The 13,354-nt window shown below is 44.6% G+C and overlaps 1 protein-coding gene across 2 annotated transcripts in view; it reads right to left on the bottom strand.

The window, feature by feature from the left end:
- The window catches only part of LOC137944634 (DNA-directed RNA polymerase III subunit 2), a 109,581-nt gene that overhangs the window by 78,527 nt on the left and 17,700 nt on the right, over positions 1-13,354 (bottom strand). For both annotated transcript variants that reach the window (XM_068790336.1, XM_068790337.1), the window contains exon 11: positions 1,672-1,731. In XM_068790336.1, the coding sequence (XP_068646437.1) occupies positions 1,672-1,731 (60 nt within the window). The remainder of the gene's footprint in view (positions 1-1,671; positions 1,732-13,354) is intronic.

A 13,354-nucleotide genomic window follows, 5' to 3' on the forward strand; every position in this document is an offset into this window, starting at 1 on the left:
AATTTGACTTGGGGGGAGGTGCATAGAGCCACAAAGTGAAGGCCACTTCATGCTCAGCATTGGGGGAAAACCACCCCCTGGTGAAGTAGTAGACGGAGGAGACCGAGAAGGAACCTCTTCTATCTGGCCACCAAATTAGCTTGTCACGTATATGGGCACGCAACCTGAGCAATTGTATGGAATCCAATAAACGGCTAGCATCCAAGGTCTCAGAGTCCGACAAACCACGCTGTGGGTGGAGGCTCCATCCTCCATCACATCAAGCCTCGGCAACAATAATCTCTCTCTACAAAGATAGACGAAAGAGGCGACCAAAGGAGCTCTACAAAGGCTCACTACCAGTCCACTAGTCCTCCCAAAATTTGATTGAATGGCCATTAACCACGTAATACCGGATAGCAAAGCAAAAAATGGGAAGGAGAAGGTAAAGGGACCTCCAAATCGGCGATAAGCACATTCTATTTCTTCCTGAAGTCCACCAAGGAAAGGACCCACCAAGCTTTGCAGCCACCATGTCCTTCCAAGGGTTGGAAGAGGTAGTTGAATTTCCAAATCCACTTCAAAAGTAAAGTATGGTCCATGTCCTTGGAGAGGCGAATACCCAACCCACCGAGGGGCTTGGGGAGACACATCATTCTAACTAACCAGGAGGAAAGATATATTTCACTCTACAAATGTGGTCTAAAAAAACAGATAATACCAGGGTTGGCCACGTCTACTTGATGACGACCAATAACTGTTCAGTTTTAATTAGCTAATCAAGCAATAAGTCATCCATTCCCGCACATGGGGAACCATTCCCTAATGTCAAGACAACCCACCTAATAATGTTATGAACAAACAACTTCATTAAGGTCCTATTCAAGCAGTATAAACATACGATACACAATGGCTCATTAGAATATTAAAGTTTAAGTTTGTTATATTTTCTTAAATTTTGACTTTTTCTGTGTACTGATTTACATTATCTCAACTAGGATGGCAATTGGACTACTCACTCACTTGCGTGGAGGAAATAACCTAGGAAAATTCAGGTGATTTAACAATGTTGACAGGTAAAGCCTCTTAAATTAAGATCCGGTATCTAGTCTTTAACATGCTGAAGCTTCACTACCCATACTTTTCTGCATAAAAAAAACCACTAGAGATTCTTTTGATAATGTTATACAAGGTCTCCACAACCTTTTTTTTTTTTAAATGATGGTGTTTTATTAATGTGCTGAAGAGCATTAATGTTACAACATCTTAAGGTACAACATCGGGTACAAGAAGGTCAAGGATCTAAATTACAAGTGAGGGCCCATGGGCCAAGCTGTCTCTGCACACCCCATTCGTAGCAAGGTGGTCAGCATCTGAGCTTGCTGACTATGATATTTTGCACCAAGCAATACACCATTCTACTATGGTATCGATGTTTTCAAACAATCTTCCTATTTTCCACAGGGCAGATGCTGATTTGCTTGACAGCCTATGACAAGAGCTGAACCACCTTCTACCATTAGTGCTCCCCACAACTTTAACAACAAGATATGTAATCTAACCCTATAGTCAAGCCTCTAACAATTCAAATATTTTAAAGCAAAGAATATGATCAAAAATTTAATTCAGGATTAATATTTAAGTAAAAGTTATGACCATGTCGTAGTTTGTTTGTCAGAGTTTGAAGGTTACCCGCTGATCAAGGTACTCTAAAGCCTGTTCCTGTGTATATATTCCTTCGGAGGCACATTCCTGATGAAGAAGACCATCAGTATTCATAAAAAATAAAAGGGAATAAGTTAGAAGCAAAGCAAGCAACAAAATATAACATAGATTCTTAGTACAATAAATTGTAATCTTAATGGAGAGTCCTCTTCTACAAAAAATCAATAAAAAGTGATGATATGGAGAAGAAAGTGATGGAAAGCTAGAGAGGAGAGAGGATGAGTGCATAAGAGATAACAAAGAGCTTCTCTGAGTGACCAAAAAACAGAAAAATAACCATGTAGGGAACCATGATCATCTCCATAAGAAAGATCAACACAAGGCTAGAGTAGGCAAAGGTAGGGATGAATGAAGAACAGGCTGACAACATTTAAAATTTTTCTTTCCACTATGGTCGAGTCTGGCTCTACCATGATGTCGTGAGTGACAAAAGGCAACCAGAGCTAAAGGTATTTGAAGAAAAGTATTGATTCATGAGAATACCTATGGGATTGTTGGACAGATTTTTGGAAGTTTTTGCAGTGATTTAGACATTGATAGTTGTGCAGTTGTGCAGTCATTCGAAATCTTTCAATAAAGTAGAATTTGCTTTCAATTTTACTGCAGAGGCTTAGGCAAATACTTGTATTTGCCATATATACCAATCGTGGTTGCTAAAAAATTGCAAGACTATGACTACTGGAAAATACATTTGTAAGTTTTGGTGAGTCAAGGTTTATTAAGTCAACAGAAACCATCTTAAAAACACCAAAAGGCAGCCAATTAACCAGACGGTATGAATTCTGGCAGTGATGCATTTATTACCAGCCAACTACAGATTCACGGGGCTATTTCAGAATGATCTCTCAAAATAATACTGCTTCTACCAATGTTATATTGTGCATGACATCATCAGTGGTTGATATTTTAGCAGCACAATTATGTAATACCTTCTATCTACAGCACATTTTGGGAGATGATGGGAGAGGAAACTGGAATTTCCAATCACTCTGCAATTGGATTTCTAAGGAATGGCATACTAGCCAATCTGGCCTTTCAGTATTTAGCATCAAAGGTGGTTAATCTCTTTTGGAACAATTGAGCAACAAGATGACATTTTCAAGGACCGTCTTATCGGAAAGCTGCTTATTTTAGGGGACTCCAAAGTCGTCATCAATTGATGCTCCAGCTCAAGCTCCCCCCGGCACCAATGGCCTGGCCTATCACTGATTGTATTACAGTCATTGTGTCCACAATTCTTTGTACTTATAATCATATTCCTAGATCAGCCAATTTCTTGGCTGATAAATTGCTAAATTTGGAACTCCCAGCAATCTCTCATTGTTAGAGAAGCCTTCCCCCCCCACCCCAATAATCTTGCTCTTCGGAGCCTTTTGTTTTAATAAAATTCAGCATCATTTTAAATAAATAAATAAAAAGATGACATTTTGTAAAATAAACAGAACTTAATGGGTGATGTTTTTGCCAATTTAGCGATATGGAAAGAGATTAGAAGCTAATCAATTCTGTTTCTGTGCAATTCATTGGGATTCCTGAAAAGTTGTGGAGTTCGGAAACAAGTTTGAAATCTTGCTAGAAAAGTAGGTATTGTTCTGTAAATTGAAGAATAAACAAAACTGGGGTGTCACTTGGATCCTGCAAAGACATGTTTTAGACAGATAAAACCTTTTTCGCAGTATCCTAGATTGCAAAAAAAAACATGAAAGAACAGAGTTTCATGTAAAGATTTCTCCAGAAAATTGATGCAGGAACTTCTACCATGGATAACAAGCTTTTTTTTTTTTTTTTTGAAATGTCAATAATATTAATTCAAGAAAGAAGAAGATACATCAAAGGAGGCTTCCCCTTACAACAAGGGATTAAAGGGAAAGACCCAACTTTGCACAAGAATCAGCAGCAGAATTGGCTGATTTCAGAACATGGGACCATGTACAAGGAATTAAAGATACAAGATCAATAATGTGAAGAATGACACCAGAGTGAGAAGGTGGAGGAGAAGCACAAGCCGATGACGACCCGAAAATCTCCTTCCACAATAAGCGGCCCACTGAAATAATCATGAAATATATAAAGTTCATGAAGGAGCCCAAATAGCTCAGTTGTTGTCGAGTCAACAATGCCAGCAGGCGTGTGATATGTGTGCTCAAATCTCCTAGCATTTCTCTCCTTCCAGAGGCACCAAGGAATGTGGGTCATGTAGGCAGACAATAGGAGCTTGCCCAATCTGGGCAAGCGAGTCCCAGAGGGAAGGAGGCACAGAGAACTCAGGTCCTAGGGAATACAAAACAGGAGGTCCAAGCTGCTGAGAAGTGATGTCCAAACTTGCCAGGTAAAGGAGCAATGCAGGAGCAAGTGAAAAATAGATTCCTCCTCGATCCCATAGAAGGGGCAAAAAGGATCTGGTGATGAGTTGCCACGGAGAAGAAGATTGACAACAGTGAGAATCCTGTTGCGGCAAGTGCTCCAAAGAAAGAATCTTATCCGGGGAGGGCCATGAGGCGCCAGGCAAAAGCAGCTGAGTGAGGCGTAGGGGATCTGGTCCAACCCATGAAGTGGCGGTAGGCTGAGGAGACAGAAAAACTGTCACTATCGGCGGGGAGCAAAATTATCCAGTCAGACACATGAGATCGGATGGTGATGGTGCCAAGATCATCGATCAAGCTGCAGATGGCAATGGCCCCCTCATCAGAGAGATCATGTCTCAGGCAAAGGTCCCAAATGCCATTAACCCAAGCATCGGCCACAGAGAGGTTGCGGTAAGTAGTAAGCTGGAGGAGTGAGAGGAGGGTGGAGGCAAGAGGCCTAGCTCCTACCCACCAATCAGTCCAAAAATTGAGGCTTTATCCATTTCCAACAAAAAACCTGACGGTCGATCAGAAGACCAGGAACAGATGATGAAGTGCTCTCCAGAGGGAAGAGAGGTTGCACTTGCTGCCATCAAGAAACCAGTTGGCCCCTAGTAGGTGAAGCTTAGAGGCCACCATCGGCTTCCAGAAAGCCATAGAGTTGGAGTTGAGCTTCCAAAACCACTTAGAATGAGAGCAACTCCCATATCCTTAGTGCATCTAATTCCTAGACCACCCATAGTCACCCATAGTCTTCAGCATACAGACATCATCTCAACTAACCAGATGATAATGAAAATCAATGCTAATTCCTTGCCATAAAAAAAGGCCTTCTGATCATATCAATGCGCCAATAAATAGAGGCGGGGCAAGGAGCAAATGAAAAGAAGAAGTTAGGTATATCCGCCAAACAAGAGTTAAGAAAAGTCAATCTAATAGCTTTTCAGAGGAGCCTCCCTTTCCAAGAAGAAAAGCGACGCTCAAGTCTTACAAAAACCGAGGTCCAAAGCCATTTCCGCGGCCTGCAGTCGATGAAGGGGAGCCCAAGATAAGTAAAGGAGAGCATCATAATCAAGCAACCCAAGGTATCCGCCAAAGGGGGGTCAATGTGAATTCCCACAATTGAAGATTTGCTCCAATTAATCTTTTGCCCAGAGGTGATCTCAAAATTCCTCAAGCATCAGAAGCCAAGAGATTACATGATTGAAAATATTGTTGGCAATATCTATCCGAGTGGTCTTTCCTTCAAAAACTCGTTGATTCCTTGCAAACCAAATATATCATGAAATATAAGAAAGATAGGCCTTCATCACTAAGGAAAGGAAGTACCCAGAACAATCTCAAGGAGATGAGAATAAGATAAGAGGCAAACAGATTGGTATCTCAAACATAGAAAAGAAATAAAACCATATTCTCCAAGAGTATGAACAATGTAGAAAAAGATGATCAATATTCTCTTCAGCGAGTCCACAAAAATCACATAACAAAGTAAGCAAGAAGGACCATATTCGCCGCGGTAATCATAGTGTGTGTGCCTCTTGCCCCTCTTTGTGGCCTTGATGAGGAGACTATCAGCCACCTCCTAGTTTCCTGCCCCTTCTCTTGGTCGGTTTGGATGAGCATTCTCAGTCGGATTGACCTTCAATTATGTATGCTAAGAGACCTTCTCTTGGTTGGCCGTTTGTTCCTTGGGGTTTCCTTCCCCAAATTGGGCAAGATGATCATTTCAGCTTGTGTTGCCTTCATCCCCTAGGGTATTTGGAAGGAACACGATAATAGGCGCTTCAGCACCAAACATCTCTCGTAGGATCAGGTCACCTCTTCCATCATTGGCCTAATCTCCTCATGGCTTCATTCCAGAAAGGAGTTTTCCTCTCTATTGGGGCACTCACTCAAGAATTGGAGTGCATTGCTCAAATGGGCTCCCCGGTAAAACCTCCCTCTATGAAGGAATGGCAGCCTCCTCAAACGGACCTCACCAAGCTGTGATTTTGGATGGTTATCCTCTCCATCCTCTCCGTCGTGGCGTCATTGCGATGTTTTTTACTCTATTTTAGACCTTCTCCCCCACATTACTTGTATTTGGTCCCATGTTCTCAAATCTGCCAATTCTTTAACTGATGTTTTTGCTAAGCTGGGAGCCTCGCTACCCTAGTTTATTTTTTTGCTTCTTTGGATAATAAATTATCACTTTCTCAATAAAAAAAAAGAACAGAATCACCCCAATAAAACTTGGGAAGATGCATATAAACAACTTACAACGTGTAACTTCAAGCAAATGACAGTTTTTTTCTTTCTGCAACTTCATTTTGTTGTGAAGTATACACACACGAAGACTGATGAATGATACTAGTGGACTGACAAAATGAAGCAAACTTATGATTCATGAACTTATCTGTACATAGAATACAAAGAGAAGCACCATACTATGTTTTTTTTTCATTGGAAAATGTCAAAAGTACATTTTTTTTAAATGATGCAGACTTTTATTAAGACAAAACCTCAAAAGAGCAATTTACAAAAGAAGGAAGCCTTCCCAAACAATGAGAGATTGCTGGGAAGTTCCGAATTTTGCCAATTTATCAGCCAAAGAGTTGGTTGATCTAGGAATGAGATTCCAATTACAATGAGTAGAAGATACAATATCCGCAATACTATCAGTGATGGGCTAGTGGCGCCAAGGGGGGGAGCTGTCTTTGGAACACCAACTAATAATAGTCTTCGAGTCGCCTTCAATGATTAACTTGATCCCTGAAGATTTGGAGGCCGAACAGTAGAACACTAACTTCAGCAGTATTAAAATCGGCAATGCCCACCGGACCAGCATAAGAAAGAATAGGGTTTCCATTGTGACCTCTAAACACACTGCCTGCTCCAGCCGGCCCAGGACATCCAATAGCACTACCATCAAAATTCAGCTTAATGCAATCACAAGAGGGAGAATCCCAGATGGCCATACTCGGAGTTCTGCAGGGGCCAGACATATGGGCAATCAAATCCCAGATGGCCATACTCAGAGTTCTGCAGGGGCCAGACATATGGGCAATCAAATTCCAATTTTCCCAAAGGGAAACCCCCGATAGAGTGGCAAAATCCTTCCTTGTATGAAGCCAACTTGAGATGAGGCCAACAGCATGAGAAGCCGTGTTGTCTGTGGTACTGGCTATGGAGTTGAATCTCTGATTGTTCCGCTCGATCCAAATGCACCATGCAACATGCGCAAGATAGGCTGAAAGTATTAACTTACCCAACCGAGGAAGGTAAATCCCTCGAACCATCTCAAAGGTGCCAAAGAGGTCCTGATGTAGCCCCACTTGGAGCCCAATTTTTTGAAAAATCTTCATCCAAACTTGCCACGAAAATCCAATTTAAGAGGACATGTTGGTTTGTCTCTTCGCACTCACTGCAAAGGGGACAAGAAAGATCGGGAGCAGTGAAGCCTCTTCTATGAAGGTTGTCTAAAGTAAGAATCTATTCTCTAATGGCTGACCACATGAAAATTTTGATTTTGCTTGGTGCTGAGAGTTTTCAAGCCAAATTCGCCTTGTGCTCATGAATATTGTAGTCTTGCTTTCAAATATAAGAGTAAGCAGAAGTAACAGTGAATCAGCCACACGAAAATTTTGATTTTGCTTGGCGCTGAGAGTTTTCAAGCCAAATTCGCCTTGTGCTCATGAATATTGTAGTATTGCTTTCAAATATGAGAGTAAGCAGAATTAACAGTGAATTGGCCATTATTGTTGGGCTTCCAAATCAGTTTATCAACTGAATGCTGCCAAATAATAGTACTGCTGAGTCTGGTAAAGAGAGAGCAAAAAGCCAACGATTCCTCATTATTTAATCCCCGACGGAATGGGAGACTCCACGACTGGTCACTCCATGAATCAGTCACAGAGCAAGAGAGGTCACTAGCCACCCTATGCAGCCCCGAGAAGTCCTCCGAGAGGGAACGGGGGCCACACCTTTCATCCGACCAAAAGAGAAGGGCCCTTCCATTGCCCATGTGAAACAAGGTAGCATCTCTGAATACTGGAAGGAGCTTGAAAGTTGATTTCCATATCGGGGATAGGAGGCGAGTGGCGCCACCCTCTCACCACCAGGTACCCGAAAATTGAAGGTAGAATTTCACCATATTCTTCCATAAACTGTTATGCTTGTTGTTGAAATTTCAAATCCATTTGAGTATAAGAGCTTTGTTCATTTCTCTTGTAGACTGGATGCCCAATCCTCCCCTATTATGAGGTATGCAAATATCCTTCCAACTAACCAATTGGTATCTGAAGGTGTCTTCTGAACCTCTCCAGAGAAATCGTGACGAATGGCATCAATTTTGGAGCAAACGGAGGTCGGATAGTGTATGAATGATAACAGATAATTTGGCAGCCCAACCAGAAAAGACTTGAGGGAGTGAGACGCCCCGCTGTAGATAAGAATATACCTCTCCAAGTGGCTAGCCTCTTTTCAAATTTCTCAATGAGGGGGGACCATAGTGACTCCGAAGGCCGAGAATCAAAAAGTCAGAGCCCAAGATATGTAGCTGGCATATTTCCCACAGAGCATCCCAAGTAGTTCGCCATATCCCGAAGCCCAGCTGGATCAATGTGGTAGCCAAGAAGAGTGGTTTTTTCCTAGTTTATGTTCTGACCACAAACCAATTCAAATAATCCCAGAACAGCACGCAGTTTTCTTATCTGATCCATAGTACCAACCCTGAACCAAATAGTATCATCCGCAAACTGGAGAATTGGAATATCAAAGGTTGTGCAATAAGTCATGGGGAGGAGCCATCCCATGTTCTTGGCCGAGTAGATCAAAGAGGATAGATATTCTGCTACCACGTTGAAAAGCAAGGGGGAGAAGGGTCTCCCTATCTGATTCCCTTGGTTCCCTTAAAATACCTACAAACTATTTTGTTGAGAAGGACGGAGTAGCTTGCAGAGGAGATGCAGCTTTGGATCCAGAAGCACCATTTTTTCCTGAATCCCATCTTCCCCAAGAAGGTGTCCAAAAACTTCCAGTTAACTCTGTCAATTGCCTTTTCGAAGTCAAGCTTGAGGATGAATCTGGGGAGCTTGAGGATCTTGAAATGATGACTAAGTTCATGACATGCCATAGCCGAATCAAGAATGCTTCTTCCCTTAATAAAAGCACTCTGGCCATGGTGAATGGCAATAGGGAGAACTGCCTGAGTCAACGAGCAAGGAGCCACGCAATCACCTTATATGCACTGGTGGTGAGATTAATCGGCCGGAAGTCGGATGAGAGCTTTGCCCCATCTTTTTTAGGGATGAGGGAGATGAAAGAGGCTCCAATACTCCTATATTTGATGCCATGCTGATAAAAGGAGCGGGCCACGCCAGAAATGTCGTCTCTAATGAAGGGCCAGCAACGGCGATAAAATACCCTGTTGAATCCATCTGAGCCCGGAGCACGATCTAAAGGAAGACCAAGGACTACAATTTCAATTTCCCGACTAGAGAAGGGGAGCTCGATGAGACTAACTACAGCTAATGGAATAACCTGGACGTTAACCCATTGGAAGAAGGGAGGATTGGCTGGTGATTAGAGAATAAATTTGCAAAAAAATTCACTAGTGAGTCAGAAATAAGGGTTCGGTCCGAGGTGGTCTCACCGTTGACGCTGAGCATGGCAATGCGGTTGGCCCTTTTCCGTGTAGAGGCGACTGCATGGAAGAATTTAGTATTAGCATTTCCATCGGAGAGCCATTTGAATTTTGCACGTTGCTTCCAATGCACTAACTCGTTGTGGGCGAAGGACTGCAATTGCCCTTGAAGGGCATACCTCTGAGAGACTTTCGGAGAAGAGAGACCTCTAGATTCCTCCTCAGAGTCGAGAGCGGCTATCTGAGCAAGGGCATTGGCTCTCACAACCGAGCAACAACAGCTTCAACATTTTGAGCTTGATTGGGAAGGTCCACCCGCCCGGGCCTGCAACGGTCATATTCTCCCAAAAGGATTGGAGAGATAGATCAAAATAGGGATCCGCCATCCAATTATTATTGAATTTGAAACAGAGGGGAGGGGAGGGGGGGCGGGGGGCAACTGCCAAAATGGGTATCAACCATAATCAGCCAATGATCAGAGACGACTCAATTGAGCACTTTGCCGAAAACATTGTTGTAGAGCTGAAGCCAATCATTCCTAGCTAAGAATTGATCCAGCTTGAGAGGACAGGGGGCTGCCTGCCATTTGACCAAGTGAAGGTCTTCACAGATAGGGTCATCTCATTGAGGTCCTAGCTGCCAATAAAGTCAGCAAATAGCCTCATGGAGGTTGTGATTCTCCGAGACGGCGGGGATTTCTCATGGCAGAAGCGAGTAACATTGAAGTCACCCACAAGCATCAGAGGATTAGGCCACATCTGACAAGTCCTCAATAGATCCTCCCAAAATAGGTGGCGCTCATGGTGTCTTGTAGGGCCGTAGACACCAACTAGGCACCAAATGTTTCCCGAACCTTTGTCTCGCAGCTTGATGCCAAGGGAGTAACAACCACAACAACGATCAAGCATCTTAGTAGTACTGGTGTCCCACATTAGTAGGATACCACCAGCCGATCCCACTGCATGCACTGAAGCCTAGTCGGGTTCCTTTTGGTGCCACTACTCGCGGATGTATCCAAGGGGAAGAGCAGTCGCCTTGGTTTCTTGGAGAACAACAACATTTGCCATGGTATAGGCAAGGAGGTCCCGAATGGAGGCGCAACGACGCATGGACCCAATTCCACGAACATTCCAAGAGAGAATAATCATTGATCATTATTCATCTTCTTTGACTTCTCAGATGGGTGGTTATCTTCCGAGACAGGCTCCGTGAAAACGGGTTCCATCACCTTGGCAAGTTCCACAATCTGGGCCCAGGTTTCTGGGACGTATTTGTGTTGTTCTGACTGGAGAGCTGCAACAAACTCTTGAGCTCGTTCACCCAGCTCTGGAATGATGAAATCTCCTATCTCTAGGTTGCGGGGGTATCGAGTGGTAGCACTGGGTCCTCCCTGTAGAAGTTGTCTCTATTGACCTCTAGCTCAACGCTGGTAGGTGACAACAGGAGGGGAGAATTGTTTTGGCTATGAGCACGGGGAGCGCGCTCACTAGTTCCGCACTCTGTATCGGAGAAGTAATTTTCGGGGGGGGGGGGGGGGGGGGGGGGGAATTCTCGGGGGATTCCAATATCCGGGGAGAAGCTTGTGGAGTGTGGGGGCTATGGGGACGACTTATAGGGAGGCATGTGGGGGTTTCAACAAGGGGGGAACAGGGGGTCAGCAAGAATAGGTCTCGTGCCAGCTATAACGGTGGGGGGGGGGGGGGGGGGGGGGGGGGGGGGGGGGAGGTTCCATAAGCATTGACTGGCTGTGTGATTTTCGGAGGTTTGATTGTGCTTTGGGGACCACATATCTAAAATCATCCATCATAGCAATGCTGATACGGATCCAATACCACACTTTATCCACTATAACACATCTGAAATATTGCCCTTCACATGGGTGAAGAGGATTGATGAGGATCCAGGCCTCTGCCAGACGGTGTTAGTGTTTCGTGAGTGGGTCCAAAGCAATGATAGAGCCAAACTCAGACACAACTCTCGAGAATGTCGCGTTCTGCCATAGCTCGATAGGAAGCCCTGTAACAGTGACCCATTGGCCGTACTGGCTGGAGGGTGCCGAGGGGAGCCACTTTGAGACCCCGATGATGCCTGTGCTGGTGTAGGGTATGAGGGCAAGAGCCGCAGAAAACTCCTGTTGGGTTCCGAAATAAACAAGCCAAGTTAGGGGACTGAGATAGGAATTTCTGGGAGTGTAAGGGGGGGCGGCAAAGTCGAGAGGTACAATTCCCAAAGCATTGTCTGGCTGTGTGATTTCCGGAGGTTTGATTGTGCTTTTGGAGACCACATCTCTAAAATCATCCATCACAGCAATGCTGATATGGATGCAGTACCACGCTTTATCCACCATAACACATCTGAAATATTGCCCTTCACATGGGTTAAGAGGATTGATGAGGATCTGGGCCTCTGCCAGACGGTGTCAGTGCTCCGTGAGTGGTTCCAAAGCAATGATAGAGCCAAACTCAGACACAACTCTCGAGAAGACCCCGTTCTGCCATAGCTCGACAGGAAGCGCTATAACAGTGACCCATTGGCCGTACTGGCTGGAGGGTGCCAAGGGGAGCCACTCTGAGACCCCGATGATGCCTAAACTGGTGTGGGGTATGAGGGCAAGAGCCGCAGAAAACTCATGTTGGGTTCCGAAATGAACAAGCCAAGTTTGGGGATTGAGATAGGAGATTTTGGGAGTGTAAGGGAGGTGAAGTTCGTCGATCAGCCAATGAAGAATGTTGGATTTGATAACGCCAGGGGATGTTCGGACGAGAATGGAGCGAGTCAAAATTATGCGCCCATCATGGAGAAGGTTTGGTGGGATTTGGATGATTTCGGATGTTTATGTGGGAGCAGGGGGGACTAAGGTATGGTTTTGGGGCAAATCAGGAAATTTCGGGGAGTGGGTGTTGTTAGGAGCAGGAGGGTATGTCGGGGAGGAGAGATTTGGTGTTGTTAGGAGCAGGAGGGTATGTCGGGGAAGAGAGGTGGGAATCTTACTTTGGCATCACTGGGGACGATTGGCGATTCTGCTGGATCTAGCAACGGGGAGAGGCTCTAGAGTGCAGAGGTTAGCTCGTTCTAGCCAAAACCCGAGTTTGTGGCCTCGGGTATGAACAATCTGACCAAAACAGAGGTTCCTCTTGTGTGGGTGACCCGACATTCCCGACGACCACCGAAGGTAGCCACCAAGAAGAGGAAAATCGAGTCCCGTGACCAGAGTTCACGGGACTTCTCAGTTTCTGTGGTTGCTCTCTGGAACTGAAGCCTGAAGTTGTGGATTGCTTCTACTGGGACTCGGATGGATGAGAGTTTTGATTCGTCGTCTGAGGAGATACAGATCACCAAACTAGATTTCCGAACGACCCTCTCGACGGTAACTCTGCATTTTCTGTAGCGGAAGCGGAAAAGATTATTCCGCTTCTTTCATCGGCAGACCGTCGTCCAGCAAGCTTCATAGTCCTCCGTCGGAGCGGTGGCTGGACGGATCCGTGATTGGGTGGAATTTCCCAGCCAAGCTCAAGATGCTGAAGCCGTTGCTGCGATCATGGGCCTCTGTGAGAAAGGCCTCTTCCTCAACCGAGAGAGCCACCATCCTTTCTTAGATTTCCACTCTTGACTCTGAAGAGGAACCTAGAAACCTCTCTTCGTCAAAAGTTACTCAGAGATACGCTCTCCAAAGGCAAATGCA

Source organism: Aristolochia californica, unplaced genomic scaffold, assembly GCF_029961685.1.
Source record: "Aristolochia californica isolate CCGP_79_NKW_82.1479 unplaced genomic scaffold, dmAriCali1.0.hap1 SCAF_11, whole genome shotgun sequence".
Classification (NCBI taxonomy): domain Eukaryota; kingdom Viridiplantae; phylum Streptophyta; class Magnoliopsida; order Piperales; family Aristolochiaceae; genus Aristolochia; species Aristolochia californica.